This window comes from Cebidichthys violaceus, unplaced genomic scaffold (genome assembly GCF_023349555.1).
Source record: "Cebidichthys violaceus isolate CVI_PGR_0920_01 unplaced genomic scaffold, fCebVio1.0.p SCAF_25, whole genome shotgun sequence".
Taxonomy (NCBI): domain Eukaryota; kingdom Metazoa; phylum Chordata; class Actinopteri; order Perciformes; family Stichaeidae; genus Cebidichthys; species Cebidichthys violaceus.
Genome location: NW_027176428.1, coordinates 3,986,820 through 4,006,434, shown reverse-complemented (window position 1 = coordinate 4,006,434; position 19,615 = coordinate 3,986,820). Strand labels below are relative to the sequence as shown.

Here is a 19,615-nt window from a genome sequence, read left to right as displayed (position 1 = left end):
GACTCTGTGTGGTCTGAGTGGTGTTGTGCGGCGTAAACAGTAAAGCAAAGAGAAAATACAGGACCAGCTGGTCAAATGTCCAAATCCTTAAGTATAGGGGCCAAGACCACGGTTACCAGCAGTGTTTTTTTTTATATAGCAACATAACTTCTCCACTTCACTGTTTATTCTTCCATTTCTTTACCACCCCGACAAGAGTGCTAAAATCTTAAAAATGAATAGTTGTATCTCAATAAAAATCAATACACATCAGTGTCCTCATTCTGAATATAATAAACATTTTAACATCAAACATTCCCTCCTCCCCGTCCTCAATTTATTTTCCCTCTTCAAGTGTTCCGCTCTCACCTTGTACAGTATCTGAATCTTTTGTAACCATGGCAACCATGGGACACCCCCCCCCCGCTTTATTTTATGTTCCACCTCTCACACAACCAGCCATGTCTCATCAATCTGTAATTTTTTCAATCTTTTTTGTTTGACCAAATTACATTGAATGGAATACGTTATTTTTTTTGTCAGGCGAAGAAATAGTTCAAAGAAATGTAATCCAATCAAACAAGCCAACCAAGGGGTAAAAGTGTTGTTTATTTTTGTGAACCAACGGCGTCAAGATAGGGAAGAAAGAGAGGGAAAGAAATGGATCGACAGAGTCAGCGGGGGAGGAAATAAATATAATGAGTGACATTTCCAAATCAAATATGCATGAATCAACAATGCCTCCAAAGGCACAACAAACAAATTCTCGAATTAAGGAGCGACCGGGTGGAAAATTGCGACAGAGGAGTTAAAGTTACTTATCATAATAACAAAAAAAAGCTGGAGCGAGAGGAAGGCTAGAGTGAAGGAAGTCTCCTTGCTTCCTTTATTCAGGTATTGTATTCTCCCTCTCTTCCCTTCCCTCATCTCCTTTTCTTAAGGAACTTGATTGGCTTTTCTTCTTCCTTCTTCTGAGCTAAAACCTTGATGAGTGCCAGGCAGGGTTCGGGGTGGTTGGGCTCAGCTATGTTAAGACATGCTTACGTGTTTGTTTTGCTGCAAAGCAAGGCTCAGTCTCACTTGAGCAATCAAGGCGGCGGTTAACTTGATTGAGATTTGTGGGCGCAGGGCTTTTTTTCCCCCTTTCTAAACTCTCTGGCTGTCGCATTTTGCCGTCTCCCAATTTAATTTCTCTCTTTTTTCTTTTGTAATTTTTTTGAGTTTTAACTTAACACACAACAGACAGGTTTTCTTCGTTTTCAAACAATGCTGGTATTGTTTATTTGGGGTACGTGAGGACAATCTAAGAGTGATGGGCATCACATTCAGAAAGTAAAACATTCTTCCAGATGTGGTTATGTGGTTTGCATTAATGTCCAAACTCCACTTTCTGTCAGGATGTAGATATTATAAACATAATGCTGTTCTGCATTTTGTTTTTCTGTGTGCCAATGGAATGTTCACTCTTTTATAAATACAACACCCTTCGCTCCTCGTCCTCCTTCTGTCCCCTCTCTGCATGGATGCACGACGGGTTAAATGATGTCACCCTCCTATTCAGTCCTGTCTCTCTCCTCCACCGTCTACCTCTTCCTGCTTCTTGTGTGGTTGTGTGCGTGAAAACTTTCAAAGCAATAGTTTGACGTTTTGGGCAATTCGCTTTCTTGCCAAGTTAGGGATATATTGTTTTAATTAGTGAGCTTCAGAGATGCTCGTAGGCAGATTTAGTTGCCTTTGAACATATCCAAGGCTGGCTGTTTCCTCTTATTTCAAGTCTTTGTGCTAAGCTATGCTATCTGGGTGCTTGCTGTAACATCATATTTACCCTGCAGATATGAGAGTGGTATCAATCCTCTTTTTGGCAAGAAAGCAAATCATGTTGAACTATTCCTTTTTAATACGCTCAAAAAGTCATACAAACTTTAGTCACACAGTATACCTAATCATCTGTGTTTATCAAAGCATCACTGCACTTGTGCCGGTAGACACACTCATGTATTCACACTCAAGCTCTGCTGTCTGCAGCCAATTACACAAATGTAATATTAGTGTATGACACATCGTCCCTAGACACTGCATTAATAAGAGAGGCTTGATACAGGCTGCACTCTGAGCAAAGCATAACAATACGCATGAATATATTTTCTCCAGTGCTGTCTTTCTCTCCCACCCTTAACCAAGCCAATACACTTATAGCATACAGCCTACCCACACATTCTTAAACAGTCCCAGAACACAGACACACACACACACACACACACACACACACACACACACACACACACACACACACACACACACACTCTCGCTCTCTCCATGGCTGAAAGGGTTATTTGTGATGGAGGTGTGAAGGCCCCAGACCGTGACGTTCTGGCACACTGTGTTTACCCTGGCTGTTACTACGACACTGAGCAGAAAACACACACACACACACACACACACACACACACACACACACACACACACTCCTGAGAAGGACATCCCACACATTGTAGGCCAAGGCCGCTTGAGGGGCCTCGCTGTGTGCACGGTTATACATGTGTGTTTGTCTATCCTGCGTGTGTGTGTGTGTGTGTGTGTGTGTGTGTGTGTGTGTGTGTGTGTGTGTGAGTGACTGTCACTGCTTCTTATCAGGACGAAGCACAACCAGCAGCACGAAGCTGCAGGGGGCATGTGGGTGAGGGGGAGGGTGGAGAGGACAAGTGGTTGAATAATATTCACCCCTTCCTTTTTCCTCCTTCCCTCTCTCCCTCCTGGTGTCTTTATCAGATAGTAATATCCGTCTTCTCCCCTCATCATCATCCTTTATTTTTTTTTACCCCCTTCTCTTCCAACGCTGTGGCTTCACCCAAATCATGTTTCAGCAGGTCTGTCGCCTTTTTCTGCCCACTGCTGCGATCCGCAGACTCCGTTCTTGTCCATCTGTCCTTCCCTCTGCCCTCATCTTTCGCTCTTCATCTTTTCTTTCCATACAAAACATAATTCTTTTCTATTTATTGGTCCATTGTATTGCCTCTCTCCACCTAGTGGTATTAGGTGCATCATGTAGCTAATAGCTGAATGCACAACCACACGTGCTTCTGCCTAATATTAAGAGGGTATGTGCCTAAGCCATATTTGATGAAATAGAAACAATGAAAAGGGAACAAATAAATGAGAAAATGGGTGGAGACGAGATGCAATATTTCCCCCATGCAGTTCTCCGAGAACAATGCAGTTCTTCCAGTGCTTCATTTGTTTCACGAGCACAAACCAAAGACAGACAGAGGTGCTGTAATTGAGACCAGATGTAAACAGAGAAAGAAGGGAACAAAAAAAAGTATATAAGGGCAGAGAGGCAAGCAGAGAGCCCTGGCAGCAACAAGCGGCAGCTTACATCCAGAGTGACGCAATTTCTTTTCCAAATGCACTCCATGGTTGAAGGGAAGGGAGCGAGAGAGAGAAATTGAGGGAACATGGAGAGGAAGTGTAGGCGACAGGGTGAAGTAACCACATGCCTTCCTTGCCAGATGGATCTTAGTCGGACGGTGATCGTCCAACGCTTAACCCTTGGTTTGGTAGCGGTGCACCAAATCGCTTCTTCCAAAACCCTCCCTGTTTATTGTGAACTTTCTCAGGAAACTTCTCAGACACTTGTCCAAGAGTCAATAATCACATCTCCCATTGCTGTACATCCCACTTATTTGTCTAGAGAGAACAATGAGTTGAATTGAGGAAGTGTAAGCATTTTTTGGTAATGTAATTCAGTGTGTGTGTGTGTGTGTGTGTGTGTGTGTGTGTGTGTGTGTGTGTGTGTGTGTGTGTGTGTCCCACATGATCGTACTGTTTGTATCGGTGAAAGAAAAAGGAGAGATTTGGATTTTTTGCGTGCACAGATGCGTTAGGAGGCTCATACACAAGCACGGTCTGTCACATATGCATGCAGATGTTTTCATCTCTCCTCTTTCTGGCTATTTTTAGCCAAACCGTCCCACAGCTTATCTTCCTTTTTATTTCCTCTCCTGCAGCTTTTTCTGTTTTTTTCCAGAAGCGTTCCTTAAAATTCCCTCACATACTGTTGATACATCCTCATCGTGCATCAATCCCTTACTAACAGAAGGCAGGGAGGGTGACCGTGGCTAAGTGGAGAGCAGGGCCGCCTTTCAATCAGAGGGTTGGCGGTTCCTGCTCCACTAGTCTCATGTCAATGTGTCCTTGCGCAAGACACTTAACCCCAAAAATTGCTCCCGTAGCTGTGCCTACAGTGTATAGATAGATACTGAATTGTAAGTCGCTTTGGATAAAAGCGTCTGCTAAATGACTGTAATGTAATGTAATGAGGGTGGCTGGGAGACACTGCGGAGAGAGACCAGCCTGTCATACTCTAAGAAGTATGCTTAGTAGACAACTACACAAGGACGGCAGAGTCATATTTATGGAAGAGGGTGGAGTTTAGCAAAATGCAGCTTTAAGTGTTTATGTAGATTCGAAGGACACTTTCTTGGTCTAATTGGGTGAAAAGTGTTAATCCTATATGACATTGAGAAAATTTGAGAAGCAGTTGAGCTCAGCACTGGCAAATGCAAGAGTAGATGCAACATCGCTGCTCCTATGCAGCGATGAATACAAGATCGGCAACAACTTAATAAAGAGCAAAGATCACGCTCACGCCCTGGAATATGACGACATGATGGATGCACAGAGGTTTGCGCACCATGCACAGGTGTGTTTTTAGTGTGCGAGTGCGTCTACGTGTCAGTGACAGGTCTCTGTGGTTTAATTATTCAGGCTGTATGAAATCTTCATTTCCGCAGCCCTCACAATGAGCCCCGCTAATGGTGAACACAGAGGAATATTGCATTTTCACCATCAACCCTCGTGTGTGTGTGTGTGTGTGTGTGTGTGTGTGTGTGTGTGTGTGTGTGTCAGCGAGAGGAAGAGATAAATGCAGAGTCACTGGGAGAAAGACGGCAGCTGGAGACGGATGAATCCCGCAGCAAAGTGAGCTAAAGAAAAACAAACTCAATAGTGCAGGCCGAGCAGAGAAAGAGAGAGAGAGAGAGTGTGCCCTGCACTGATTTTTTTTAGTCCATCCTCCATTTAACTTGACGCAATTACACTCCCGTGGAATCCCAAGATGGTTAGTGACATACAAGCTTTGGAGACTTGGACATGGACCCTGGTGTCAGCGAGCGCTGGGTGTCACCAAGTTTTTGCATAGTCTGAATTTCATGCCCTTAAAGACCGTAAAATGGGTTTATTTTCCCCGCCACATGAAGGCTTAACGTTATTGTAAAATGCAAAGCACCTCACAGATCAAGAAAGAAAAGTAATTTATTCACTCATAGTTCTTTTGCCCATTTGCCTCCTTGCAGCTGACGACATTGTTGCTTCCTACAGACGACACACTGAAGCTTGGTCCTCTGAGTAAAAAATAAAAATGGGCAAATGCCGGGAATTGTATGGTTTCACACAAAAGTAAGTCTGGCAGTAGCGATAGTTTTATTCACTGATATTGCATCATACAACTTGTACTTTGAGTAAATTATTTCTGCTTACAATTTGTGAATCAAAGCGTTTTTCAGGCACATCCTGTCGTAACTAGGTTATTTAGTTACAGACAGTGTTTTAAAAAAAGAGTGAGAAAGTGAGAATGGAGCAGTATGTTCTCAGCACAGTGGGATAGATTGAGACACAGGTCATGGAGGAACTGAAACGTCTGTGCTATTCAGTTGTTTTCTCAGTGGCACAAATCAGTGTGTTTCCGATCTCTTTCATCTGGTTTCTGTCCTTCTGAAGGATTACTGCGGCACAATATCAAGTGGGCGAACTGTTTGCACACCGTTAAATAGCAAACTATCGGTAAACCTTTCCAGTCTTGAGGACCAATCTTTTAACACTGGCGGAAAAATGGTAATTTACAGTAAATTGTGTACACATAGTGTGCAGCGAGCTTATTGTTGAGCAAAGCTACATGTATGTTTCGCTAAGTTTGGTCTGTATGCCCACTTCTTTTTGATTGCAAAAATCACAGCTTTAGTATATCTTAGTGCCGAAACTTTGTGTGCAAAGGGAGAGCCATCGGCAGAAGAAGGGAGAGCAAATCTACCTCTGAAATCAAGGTTTGTCTTTGAAAAGCTGAAAAGCACAAGGTTTGATCGCTGCTGACATATCTGGGTTAGAATGATAACAGGGTGCCAGGAGTCTCCCCCCTCCCTCCCCCCACTTTCTAAAAATCAATGAGAAAAAAAAAGAAGACCCGCTGTAAAAATATTCACACATTCCTGCTTTAAAAAAAACATTTTTTTTATTGTTTTATAGCAAACTATGGCGTATATGTGTTGGGGATAACGTGTGTAGGTTTGGCAGCTTGCTTTTAAGTCAAGGATGAAAGGATGAAATCAACATGTGTGCCTGGGTGGTACAACAAAGCACAGAGAGTAAGATTGTATGCATGTATAGGAAGAACATATATGTAGGTAAATTTAGTCGAGCTCTTGCTCCGTGACACTTTGATAATCCACACTGAATAACATTCATGACACACGTTCCCCTGCATCTCGCTTTAATTCAAACTCCTTTCTGTTCTCCCTCATTCCTCTGTGCTCACTCGCTTTTCCCATTTTCTCTCTCTCTCTCTTTCTCTTTCTTTTTCTCTCTCTCTTTTTCTCCCCCATCTCTTCTTCACTGCATCCCCACTCTGCTAGGTAACGAAGGATGTGGGCGGACAATCTCACAGTCCCTTTAAAGCTTCAAAGTCCCTTTTCTTCCTTCTCTTCCGTCGCTCCTGCACTGTTCTACATGTTGCCACCTTATTAAGTTGTTCCTCTCTCCCCTTCACACTCCCTCCCTCTCTCTCTCCACCTCCCTCCCCAACAGTAAGTGTCTGGCCGGTCACAGAACATCTTTGTGGTTTCTGTCTGCTAATGAGCCTGCCTCAACTCTGTGTGCACATGCGCACGCACGCACGCACGCACGCACGCACGCACGCACGCACGCACGCACACACACACACACACACACACACACACACACACACACACACACATACACTTTGTCACACACACGTACATGCTTCCATGTATGTACCACACCGTGCAGCTCATGTAGATATTTGCTTATTAGAATAATTGCACACTTGTATGTTTTTACATATAATGATGTGTGTACAATTTCTTGTAGATGTTAGCTTATATTTCACATAGACGACACCTACATGTAATCTCTATTTCCAGTGATTTATTGGGTAGGCTTTTTTATGTCTTGCTTTTCTCATCCCTGTAGTTGGTATGAGTCCCAAAGAGGTATACACACACACACACACACACACACACACACACACACACACACAAAAAACACACAAAAAACACCCACGCAATAAACAACAAGGCTGCTGGCCAGCTGCTATAATATGTGGTTCTAGCTTTGACATTGTGATGTATGACATGATATTACATGGCTTATACTAATTAATGAATGATTTGGAAGCAGACTTCCATTAATGATGTGGATGGAAATTAAAGCACAATAAAAAAATGTCCTTATCATGTGCCTAATCATGATGTATGCTATTTTTCTCAAAACCTGATTCTTCTCATCTAAAAATCGACCAGCCGTATGTCTTGCCTTGCCACAATATAACGCCGCACTATCTGAGTTAGCAATCATCTCACTGCACACTTAAGCTTTCTTCCTGCCCTCTTCTTCTCTATATTTTCTATATATTTACAATTAATATCCATAAGGGGAACCAGAAAGCAGCACAATTCAGATGCTAAAACTGTTCTCATTCTCATTCCCACTGGAGTTTCACACAGCCAAAACATATGACACACCATGTCATGTACATTACTTTGGATAAAAGGATCCACCCACTGCCATATATTGTAATATAATATTAATGTATAGTGGATCGTAAAAAGGAGTAGATGGGACTCAGTTCAAGGTTACAGACGGCTCTTTGGTTTCCTACGTGAGACCTCTGTCACAAAGCCTGGGGGGGCATGTCGACAGGCGGTGGGGGAGCATTCATATACCCCTTTGTCAGGATCTTGTGACACACACACACACACACACACACACACACACACACACACACACACACACACACACACACACACACACTCACACTGTCCCTCTTATTTGTACCAGTGTGCCCCTCTCGCTCCTCTGTGGCCACCCATGCCATCTCATCTCTCCCTTGGGCTCCCCATATCGCTTTACTTCATTATTTAGCGTGTTATTTTTTCTCCTCCCTGATCTATAGTCCCCACATCACAGAGGCGGCTAATTAATTATTTATAGATGGACTTGGATTGGGGGGGGGGGGCTTTAAAAAAACGACCAGACACCCGCCTCATTACATATGCGCAGTGTTTTTGGAGCTTTATTAATTTATATCTTGTCAGGCTACGCCAGAGCCTTCAGAACTCTTTTGGCATTTTAATACATTTATTTATTTATATAGCATCCTGCTCTTGCTTTCGTCTTCATCTTCCACCCAACCCCATCTACAGTATGTCTTGATTCTAATCTCACCTTCTACGTATCTGCGTGCACACACACGCACACATGCACACTAGCTTGCCGACTGTCTCATTATCAGCTCTTGGCGAATGTTAAAAGGTGTTTTGCTCGCTTGCGAGTAGAGATTATCTCATCCGCCCGCTGAACACTTGTTTTATTAATTTTTTTCTTTTACTTTTTTTTTTCTTCCAATTGGTGTGGAACGACGTGGTGCGGTACACATCAGAGTGCATTTGAAATGAAGGACGGAATATTTTAGAAAAGGCCTGACCTAGAATGACAGCTGCTCTGCTTTGAGAAAGCTCATGGCGACATTAAATCAAAACTGGCGTCTGGGTGTTGGCACTAAGATGCAAAAATATTTAGGTCAAGCATTGTAATAATATTTTTGTTGGGAATAATGGTTTGGGCTTGTTTTTGTCTCCAGAAGATATTTCCTCTTTGTTTGTATGCAGGAGATTTTCAGTTAGGTAATATATACAGTGCATCTTGATAATCTACATAATTGTACATGCCTTCACTGTTAACAAACGGAAACAGTGGTGCTAGCTTTAGGCACAAAGCTAACAGCAGCCTTTGAGGGAAAACAAACACGGAGAGGTAAGGAAAGCCCTCTGGGTGCTTGGCTTTGAACCGAAGTTGGAGACTTGGACGTCCGCCACCATAAACACACACTTTGTCACAATAACACTCATTCACTTGCTCAAAAACACAGGTACAAATACACACTTTTACAGCCCAATCCAATCAGGGTGCGAGAGCTTATTTCACAGTTATTGGCCAACGCTTGTTTGTGTGCTCGGAAACAAAGAATTTTAAATTTGGCAATAGGCAGTTTTCTGCAACAGTCTCTGCATCTGTTGGTGTTAAAACTGCTTATGAAGATGTCGGAATGCAAAGACAGTGATCAAAATCTCGAAATAGAGCAGATGTTTTTGTGCCTTGTTTTGGTGTGGAGAAACCATCTGTGGCATGCATTCCTTCACGCTTCATTTCCACTTCACGCACACATGTAACTTTACTATAAAAGGCTCTCACCGGTTATAGAAGACAAAGTGAACCTTATAATGAAGCGAGCTGCTGTTCCGTGCAAAATCAGGTCCTGCTCAGGGGGATTTTTGTGTAGTGAAACTCAGCTCCTTTTAAAACTTGCAACCCTTACTGAGCCATTTATGGCATGCACCCTGTCCCACCGATGTAGTATTTAAACATACACACAACACTTATTACTACACACACATACACTCTCCTTCCTCTTCCTTCCCTGCTGATCCTTCTGAAGTTTTACATCTGGCCAAGACAACCATAGCATCCATCTTCACAGATGAAGTAAAAGCTGAGAAGTTGGGAAAAAGGGGGTGAGAAAAAGGATTTCTTCTAACTTCAAACAAATCCGCTCTGTGAAATATTGTTTCAATGCACTCTGCACTTTGTAACCCTAATGCCGGCTTTGAACTGTTTTGCCACCCGTCACCAATACTGATGAAATAGTTTCTCTTCGAGAGCACTTTTTGCTTTATCCTTCTTGCTTTCCATCAATATCCTCTTTTTCCTCCATCCTAATTCCATCTCTTTCCCAGAACCCCTTTCCTCTCTGTCTTGAACGCAATGGGGTCTTGTATTTGGTGCTTCGTACAGTGGGATTTCTGAACTCAATGGCATCAATGAGCTATCCCAACTGATCCATTTGATAGTGCCTTTCATTGCCATTTTAGTAGGTTTTTTCTAAGTTTCATGTAAAGTGCTGGAGTTCCGATTCATTTCGCAAAGCGGCAGGACACCTCACTTCTTTCTCTTTCATGTCTCCCAGAAAACCTGTTTTCTGTTTCCTGGCATGTAGAGAGCAACTTATACCTACATATTGCACAGTCAGCTGTATTTACTGTATTTTTGTGATACATAGGACAGAATGTAGCACATGGATGCTGTAAGGAAAGAGGACTGCCAAAGAAAACGACAGTCAGACAGCTGAGCTGACACAAAGTCAATAGAGGGATGAATAAAACATTGGTTAGCTACAGCTTGCACTAGAGGCTATGCTAGCTTCTGACACAGTTATCTCGAGCAGCAGGATGCTCAGAAACCCTCTTTTATTTTACTTGGGCACCTTTGACAATGCAAGCCCACAGCTTTTGACATGAGCATCTTTTTTACTGAGGCAGGACTTCAAAAGCCACAAGTGCAAAATCTCTTTCTTCTCTGTCTCTCGCTCCATCTCTCTCTCTCTCGCTCCATCTCTGGCCCCCTCCATCAATTTCCAAGTGTCGTCCGAGGCTCCAGGCTGATAATTAAGTAGGATGTTGTCAGGGGGCTTGGGTACGTGGTTTTGACTGTTGGTTGGATGGATGGATGGATGGAGGGGATGGGATGGGTAAAGAGACAGAAAAGGTGTAGAGGGATTACGACATTCTTCTAAAATGTCTTCTCTCTTGTCTTTTCCTTTGACCCTTCATTTTCTCTTTCTCCTTTCCTCGCATCAACAGCTTTTTGACTTTCCCGTTTCACTTTGCTCTGTCCGAATTAAACTCGCCTCCTCCGCTTTTCCTTTCTCGCTTCCTTCCACATGCTTTTGACTCACCTTGTCTCTCTCTCCACTCCCTTCATTTCACGTCCCCCTCCTTCTTCTCTCCATTCCCTCCCTCCACCCTTCCCTTACCTCACTCCATCCTTTTGTGCCATCCATTTTTCCACCCATCACCCACCTTCCTCCTAGTTGATTATACGCCAGGTCTTCTGTAGCCCTCTTCTTCCTCCTCTAGTATTCCCCTCTCTCATTATGTGTTATGCATGTGTTTGTGTGTGATCAGACACACAAGGCCAGGGCTAAGCAGCCTAATGAACAAACTCCGGCATTGTGTTCAGGCCCCAGGGACGCGCTGTAGCTTCTAATGTACAACAGCTCAGAGGAGAGGTGGGGAAAGAAAAATTCACTGACGGGGAGCCAGCTATCTGCTTAAAGGAAAAGATACAACAAGAAGTGAAGTAGAGAATGTGCAGTGAATATTTTACAAGGATCTGGTCGATGTTTTCCTATCCCAAGCTTTTCTGACATGTCAACATGTTGTCCTATCCTGCAACGTGACGCTGTCAATTTCAGGCTCTTCTGTACTCTTGTTACAGTACATCTTGTTTGATACATATTTTGAAAATTTCTTTTGTTAAAACACTGCTGCAATATGTGTTTGGGTTTATTTAGGTGAATGCTTGCTCAGAATCAAGTCCACGGTTTCCAGGCCCTTTTTCCTTATTTTAAAAGAAAGTTCTCTTTCTGCCACATGTCTCTTATTATGTGAGTCATTTTAACAGTTTCTCTAGGTTGTGAAATATGTGATTTGTCAGCAGTGCTCTGTTTTCTTATCCTTTTGGCTCAAACTGTATGACACGGGGTGGGTTAGTTCCACCCAAACTTTAACTCATATTATATAAGATCTGTCACCCACCCTCCTGTTCCTTCTCTCTCTCATTATCTGTGTTGACGAGATCTGCATCGCTGCCAAATCACGGCATGAGCACAGTAATGACTTCATTTCTTCCAGCACATGAACACATGCATATCTAGGAAACATTACATACCGAGTGGACTGTCCTTTCTTATTCTGCCTCAGTGAAGTAAACATGTGCAAGCGTAGGCGCACATTAATCCAACTGTACATTAAGAAACTTGTTTGTCCATATGCATCCATGTGAGGACACACGCCCAGACCTCCAGGGTGGTGAACTCCAGTGGTGTGAGCCAGTGAATGGGCTGCTCCCAGATGATCTAAACAAGACCGTGTTTGCGTGTGTGTGTGTGCACACATCAGTCACTGATATTGGGCAGAACTGAAAGTTCATGAGCTCATTACTCCACTCCACACATGGACATAATACACTGGAGCCTATCTTCCTGCCATAACAATGCAGCACTGTTGTGATGCAAATAGTTTTATTGGGTAGATAATCTATTGTGAACTTTGTATGAAAGACTCTCTTGCTCAAGTGTTGTCGTGCAGCATTTATATCTGGTGCAACGGCAGTGGGAGTGTTGCACAAGCCTGTAACACATGTGAAGACTGCATCACAGCATAGCTCTTTAGTATGAGTGCGTTGTGGCAAATCTGGCGTGAAGTCAAACGTAACCCACGGCTTGCTCGCCTTTATTTTTCTTCTCGTCAACAAACAAGTGATTTATTTCATCACTCCTTGTCTTATCTTGCTGCTATTTGTGCCTTGTTTGCTTGCATTTCAGGAGCTCGCTCCCTTCCTTCTATAACTGTCTCCTTTGGGGGGAAAAAAGCTAAAAGTATCTCTTTTTTTTGTCTCTGCAGGACTGCCCTCAGATCCTTCCCTCAACCCAGATCTACATCCCTGTCGGGGTGACAAAGCCGATCACCTTAGCTGCCAAGAACCTGCCCCAGCCCCAGTCAGGACAGAGGAACTACGAGTGTGTCTTCCACATCCAGGGGGAGACCCAGAATGTGCCCGCCCTGCGCTTCAACAGCACCTCCATCCAGTGCCAGAAAACAGCAGTGAGTGAGAAGGGTTAGCATATAGGAGATGTGGGTAATGTGATCCTTCGTCGTGGTGGAGAACACAGCATGTGATAGTGGTGTGTTCTAGTGACATTATAGGGAAACAAATTGGATGGTGTTGTTTACAGAAATAATTCAGTTACTGTATTGTGTATCAAGAGGATTCAGGTTGAATGATGCAGACCGTTTGGTAAGAGGAAAATGGTGAATGCCATTTAGTCTCACACACTCACAAAATAGAAGCACATGCTGTAAAGCACTAGTTATTAATATGTCCAAAACTCCTGAATAGTGTAAAGACTGAATGGCCTGTGCTTTGTTTTCTGTATAGGCTATAGTATAGTCATTTACCACTATTACTCTTCACCTAATCAATTGAACTAGGTAACTGAATCATGGTCCCAGTAAGGACATTTACTCGGTCAGGGTTTAAATAATGGCCTTCTTCAACTAATGACCACTTTGGACACTAACATGCTCATTGTCCTGATGGATCCCCGTGTGCCACTTGGACACTGGCTTGGTCACGCTCTAGATAAATGATCCAATGCTGATCTTCCTGCATTGAACTGATAGTTGGCAAATAGATATTGACATGAAGAGTTCACTTAGACATTATTTGAATTCAGACACACGTATGATAAGCCTTCATTGCTGGGGAAGCCTTAGTGTGCACTGGGTGAGATCATGACAGGTCATCATCCAATACTTCATCATTGATGTTAATGATGTGTGAAGCTGCAGTGGTCAGCCATCATAGTTTCTGTTCTGCTTCTATGATTTTCTATGCCTCTGCGGCAAGAAGGGATGAGTGGTGGTGTGTGCCGGATTAAAGTGTTCTCAAGGATGTTTTTTTGCAGAGGTTTTCTAATAAGAATGTGTGTGTGTGTGTGTGTGTGTGTGTGTGTGTGTGTGTGTGTGTGTGTGTGTATTGAGGATTTACAGGTAGGCAGAGGAGTTTATGCATGTGGGTCGCTGCCTGTTCTGTGAGTGGAAATATGGCTGTGTGTGTGTGTGTGTGTGTGTGTGTGTGTGTGTGTGTGTGTGTGTGTGTGTGTGTGTGTGTATATACGTGTACGTGTATGTTTGTGAGGCTTCAAACTAGCGTGACAGATAAGAGGTAGCCAGCGTTGCGCTTCACTGAGGCTGAAAATGCGCAGAGGAAGTCTGTCTCTGAACCTAGTTGGGAGCGGATTGATCATGTTTACACCTCGACTCTATACCTCTTTCTCTCCTTTCCTCTCTCTACCTGTAGAGCTCATCTTTCTCTCTGGCTCTCCCACCTCCCTCCGTCTGTCATACTGTCTTTTTCCTTCTATTCCCTACTCTCCTCACTGCTCTCTCTCTCTCACACACACTTATTTCTGCCGCTTGCCTGTCCCTGTCTCTGCCTATCTCAACATAAAATGTAAGGCATGAGATGAGAGCTGCTGCCGTTAATTTTTGTTTTAGATGAGGGTGTTGCGGCTGTCACCACAATGTGTCGCACATGGAAGAAAGTCTTTGACTGATTAAAATAAAGTACAAACATCTCGAAGTCGTCGATTCTTGCTAATAAGCTGTAGCACCTTTAAAGATCTTTACCACTTCTATATACTACACCTTGTCATAACAGTCACAAGTATATACAGTCAAATAGACACGTATACAGTCCTCACCAGCTGCAGTCTTTCTTTAGCTGTAAAGCTCGCTGGGTAGCCGCTGTGACAGCCAGCGCAGCATTTGATTCTGTCTGTATCGATGGGCAGTCTTCAGGTGCTGGCACACGCTAGCAAGTTGTTTGTGAAGGCAGGGCTAATTAGCTAGCGATAGGGTTGTCTCTCCACAGAGATGTCTGTTTATTGACTGTTTATTGTAGCTGCAAGGCCACTGCTAATCAGCAACAAAGCCCAACCCCGGCCAAAAGCTGAATTTCTCCATTTGATGTCCACAAAGCAGACATGCTAGCAGCAATTAGCCTTGGGCTGTCAGCGCTTAGGCCTTGTTAGCAATTAGTGGGGCAACTTGACTGTGCGGTAAGATATCGATGCAGCCCGTGCGTCGAGTCTACATGAGGCCATAGTTAGATTCTGTGGATGAAAAAGGTGCCAGCTGCATGAACTTGCCATTAAGGCATAATTCATCCAGGCTTGAGCTTATGAGTGTAATTATGTGTCATGAATTATTAGAATGAGAGTCTTATTATAGCTCCAGAGCAGTATATTTCACAAGAATGAGTGTCTTAAATATTAGTTTATCCGTTTATAGACCATCATACCTCTACTTTTTCATGCGCACCCCTCCATGTTTGTTCCTACTTTGACAGTGTTCAGCACCAACTCAATGAATCATGTATGACTCTGCAGTAGAAATAGACTTCATCTGTTATGCACACAGCTATGGGGATGGGGGTTAATCAGTGTCTGTGCGTGTGTGCGCACATGTGCATCCTTCACTGTGCCTTAGGCTATGGATCCCAGGATAGCTATGCATGTGTGTGCTGGCCCTGCTGTTTCAACACACCTATTGGGGTATTGCTGGTTGCTGGTTGCTAATCAATGGGAAAAACACAGGAGTGCTAATCCATAGCTTAGCCTTGTGTTTGAGATACACATAAGTGTTTACCACTGTGTCAAACTGGCGTACACTCACTCACTTGTTGTAGGAAAGACGAGGACAAGGGAAGACTGTGGCGTGAATTTCTATAAAGTAATAATGGAGAGGAGCGGGAAAGAGAGAGGGCAGAATTGGAGCGTAGTACACAATTTCAAGTGAGTTGAATGTAGAAAGGTGAAAGGGAGAGTAGGGGGGGAGATGAGAGGGTGTGAGGGAGAAAATCGGCTCAAAAGTCTCCCCTGAGGCCAAAACTCATTCTCCTCTGTTTCATATAATATCATCACACTATCCAAAAGAAGATAACTATTGACAGGATATTCAGGATAGCCACCGTCGGATCAAGTTTAAACTCCAGTTTCCCATACTTTATTCCGTTTGCACTTACCATAATAACTCAAGACTCTTATATAGTATCGCCTAACAGGAGGCTGTCAATAACCTACTGTATATGTGACACACATGACATACGATAGTGTAACATCAGCTCCATGCTAAGCTTGTTGGGTATTGACTTTCCATATCTGCTTATGGGGGTAAAAATATTGATGCTATGGTATTTCTGTATAGGGTTACTGTACATACCAACTGATCCCAAAGAGGGAAAGAGCAAGCAAAGAAGACAGAGAAACAAGACATGAGAAAGAATGCAGTATTGGAGAAACAACATGAAACAAGCAGTCCAAGGTTTTGGGACTTTTAAGAATCAAATGTTTGGGGTACGGTTTTTGCTTAATGTTCAAAGCTCTCAGCATTTTTTGCTGTGTTGAAGGTTATTATGGAAAACATGCTTTGTTACTCAATTTCCCTTTCTCACTTTTGAAGTTGGGTGCCGAGCCAAACATAATTCAACATTTTTGGAACCTGTGAGATTTGACGAAATGGCAGATTGTCCAAAGTCCTATAGCAAGTTAGAGAAACACACGGATCATTTTGTTAAAAAAAAAAAAAAAAAAAGAGTCCTCTCCATATTTCTTATTGCCAAACAAGCCCACATTACCACTGACACATACGGAGCCATCCGCCAGTCCTTATGGTAGCAGTTGACTCCGGTCAGCAGCAACCAAAACAACAAGCTGGTGTCTTAATCGGTTCCTTTCCGTTTTCTGACCTGGCCCGGGCAACCTCCTGGTGTGTGTGGGCCAATCAGAGGCAGAGGTGAAGGTGTAAAGGACAATAAGAAGCTGAGCTGTGAGCTGGGAAGCGCCAGAGGGGCCATGGGAGCGAATAAACACATGTAAACACACAGCGCTTGCACACAGAAATGACCACACTTTGAGGTCAGTGAGGCTGGCGGATCGCAGCTGGGCGTTGTTCGAAGGCCGAGGTTGAGAGGAGAGAACTATTCAAGACTTTTTCACCTCTCTGCTCCTTTATCTCCCCCTGTTCTTAGTCTTTTGCCCATTTGTACTTCAGTGTCTCCATTCCCCTCCTCTCCTTCACTCTTCATCCCTCTTTCTTGTTTCTCCCTGGAGGGCAGGAATCAGAGGACAGATAATATCAGCGCAGGCCTTACACCATTACCTTCTGTCTGATAAACCACCCGGCCACTCCATCACCCTCTTTCTCTCACTCTTTCACCAGTGGAAGAAAGCAGCAGACACAGGGGCAGGAGGAGAAAATCTAGTTTGGGATAGGATGTGTGTCTGTGTGTTGTTCTTCTGTGTGCGGAGTGAGCAGCTGTTTGTTAAAGGAGAAATGGGAAGTATCAGGGGCCCTGATGGCATCCAATTAAGGCAGATAAAATGATGATGAATTGCAGTCGGGCAGTGGAGACGAACGCTCATGCACACACACATTCACATACACACACAGGACGACAGCAGAAGGGGAAAGCAGCTCTACAGATTTGGAGAAGGAGAGAGAGAGAGCAGTGTGAGGAAGGAAAGTAAAAGAAAGGCAGGGAAGTTTGGAGTTGGAGATACAAGGAGAAAAAGAGGGAGCGACAGAAGAGATGGATGAAGGGGGAAAGAGGCAGAGAGTGCAATGAGAGCGTACAGAGGGGGGGTTTGGAGGAGAGGACAAATAATCTGCTCCCTTTCCGATGGGAAATGAGAGAAGGATGGCAGACAAGAAAGATGGATAGATGGATGAATAAATTGATAGATGGAACAAATAGAGGTCTAGAGAAGAGGCCAAACATGTCTGCAGGGAAGGTAGTCAACACAAACCACACTGGTCTAATAGTGTCACACACCCCTACGTGGTGTCTGTGTACTTGTGTGTGTTTGAGAGAAAACATGAAACACATGTGCTGATTCAAACTTCTCCTGACTCTTTGAAAACTTTCTGGAGTTTAGGGGATTCGTTCAAAGATGTAACTGACTATAAAAACTAAATGGTGTAAATTGTATAGGAAGAAATCCTGTCATTTTGAATACATACTGTACACATAAATTCACACATACCCAGTTCTAACGGTGGCAGAGACAAGGCTAATGAGGGCCTTGGCGCTGGTCGGTGGAGGGTAGGCGCAGCGGAGCATGGTACAGCCTGGTCTGGCATGGCCTGGCACAGTTTAATGAGATATAAGCACTAGACCTGCCACCGCAGTCGGCCCCAGCACACACTGACACTGTTTTAATTGGCTTACTGTGTGTGTGTGTGTGTGTGTGTGTGTGTGTGTGTGTGTGTGTGTGTGTGTGTGTGTGTGCGTGTGTGTGCGTGTGCGTGTGTGCGTGTTCGTGCGATCTCAGGGTCAGGGCGGATTGAAAGTGCATGGTAAATTCTCTTGGATTTATTTTTGGAGTGCTGCAGATTGAGAACCATTCGTTGTTCCACTACTTTGTTCCCAAATCATGTGATACCTCAGACAGCACGGATCCCATTTAGATGCTGGGGCACTACATAGTGTTTGTTTGTGTCAGGGAGATTGTGAGAATTCAATGAGGTCACGTTCATTTGTTGGTGCTCACGCAATTTAACACATTAACTCGGTAACTTGTGCGTTCCTGTTGACGCGGACTGCTCTCCGATCCATCTTCCTGTAAAGCAACTGAAAGTCGGGGACGGAAGACAGCGAAGGCGTTTTCCTGTACTCTTCTCTCACTTTCCTCTCATTCATTCCTTCATTCTCCCAACATGCCCCCTCCCTCTCTCTGTCATCTACCTGTCTCCATCTCTACCTCCTCCTCTCCAGCTTCCTCCTTCCTCTTCATCTCTTACCCGTCATTGGCTCTCTGCCTCTCCTCCTCTCTGACAGGTGAAAAGCTGAGCTCCCACGCTCCTGTCCTGGATAAATAAGAATTAATTGCTGCTCAGCTATCAGCATATGCCAGCTCCTCCACCCATCCTCCACCTCACTTTCGTCATCTATTTCTCATTTCTGCCTCTCTCCTTGCATCGCTACAATTTGTAACCTTTACTCTAAATCTTGTCCATCTCTTAAAGCAGTGCTCCACCCTTCAATGTGTTCAGCTCTGTGTGATGGATTGATGGGCGAGGGAAGCTGCTGAAGTGATTGTCATAGCAAGAGTCTTGTGCTATTAGCCTGATGAGAAGAGAGGAGCGAAGAGAAGGTGGTATAACCAGAGGGGGACCTCCTCTGCCTGCCTCCATGTTTCTCTGTCTGAATGCATTTGGGGCTATTTTAAATCCAGTACAGCAGTAGCCTCAGTCTGTTTTGCATGATAACCTACAGTGAATGTCTTGTATGCTGCTGAAGACTTAGTTGATATCAACAGTGTTTTAACCAAGCTCCATTTCCATTACGTAACATATAATATTCCATATTAGCCTTTACACTTGGTGTTGTAATTGAATGAATGAGAAACTTTTATTAGAATATGTATTTCCCCAAACAAATGAACGTGTGCAGAATGAAACATTAACACATTAGCAGTAACTTGTCAAAGTTCATGAATAGCAACTTTAAGTATCAGAGATCAAAGTAAAAGTGCACAGACTCAGTGTGAATAGTGCATTTGGCTGGCTGACTAGAACTTGACAGAAACTCTGTGATCTTAATCAGGGAGTGTATCTAAAACTAGTGATGGGTACATCTTCCAGAAATCCTCTGGCACACATGT

At 43.7% G+C, this 19,615-nt stretch overlaps 1 protein-coding gene across 3 annotated transcripts in view; it reads left to right on the top strand.

Moving 5' to 3' along the window:
• The window catches only part of plxna1b (plexin A1b), a 181,101-nt gene that overhangs the window by 107,900 nt on the left and 53,586 nt on the right, over window positions 1-19,615 (top strand). For all 3 annotated transcript variants that reach the window (XM_068720224.1, XM_068720222.1, XM_068720223.1), the window contains exon 10: window positions 12,792-12,992. In XM_068720224.1, the coding sequence (XP_068576325.1) occupies window positions 12,792-12,992 (201 nt within the window). The remainder of the gene's footprint in view (window positions 1-12,791; window positions 12,993-19,615) is intronic.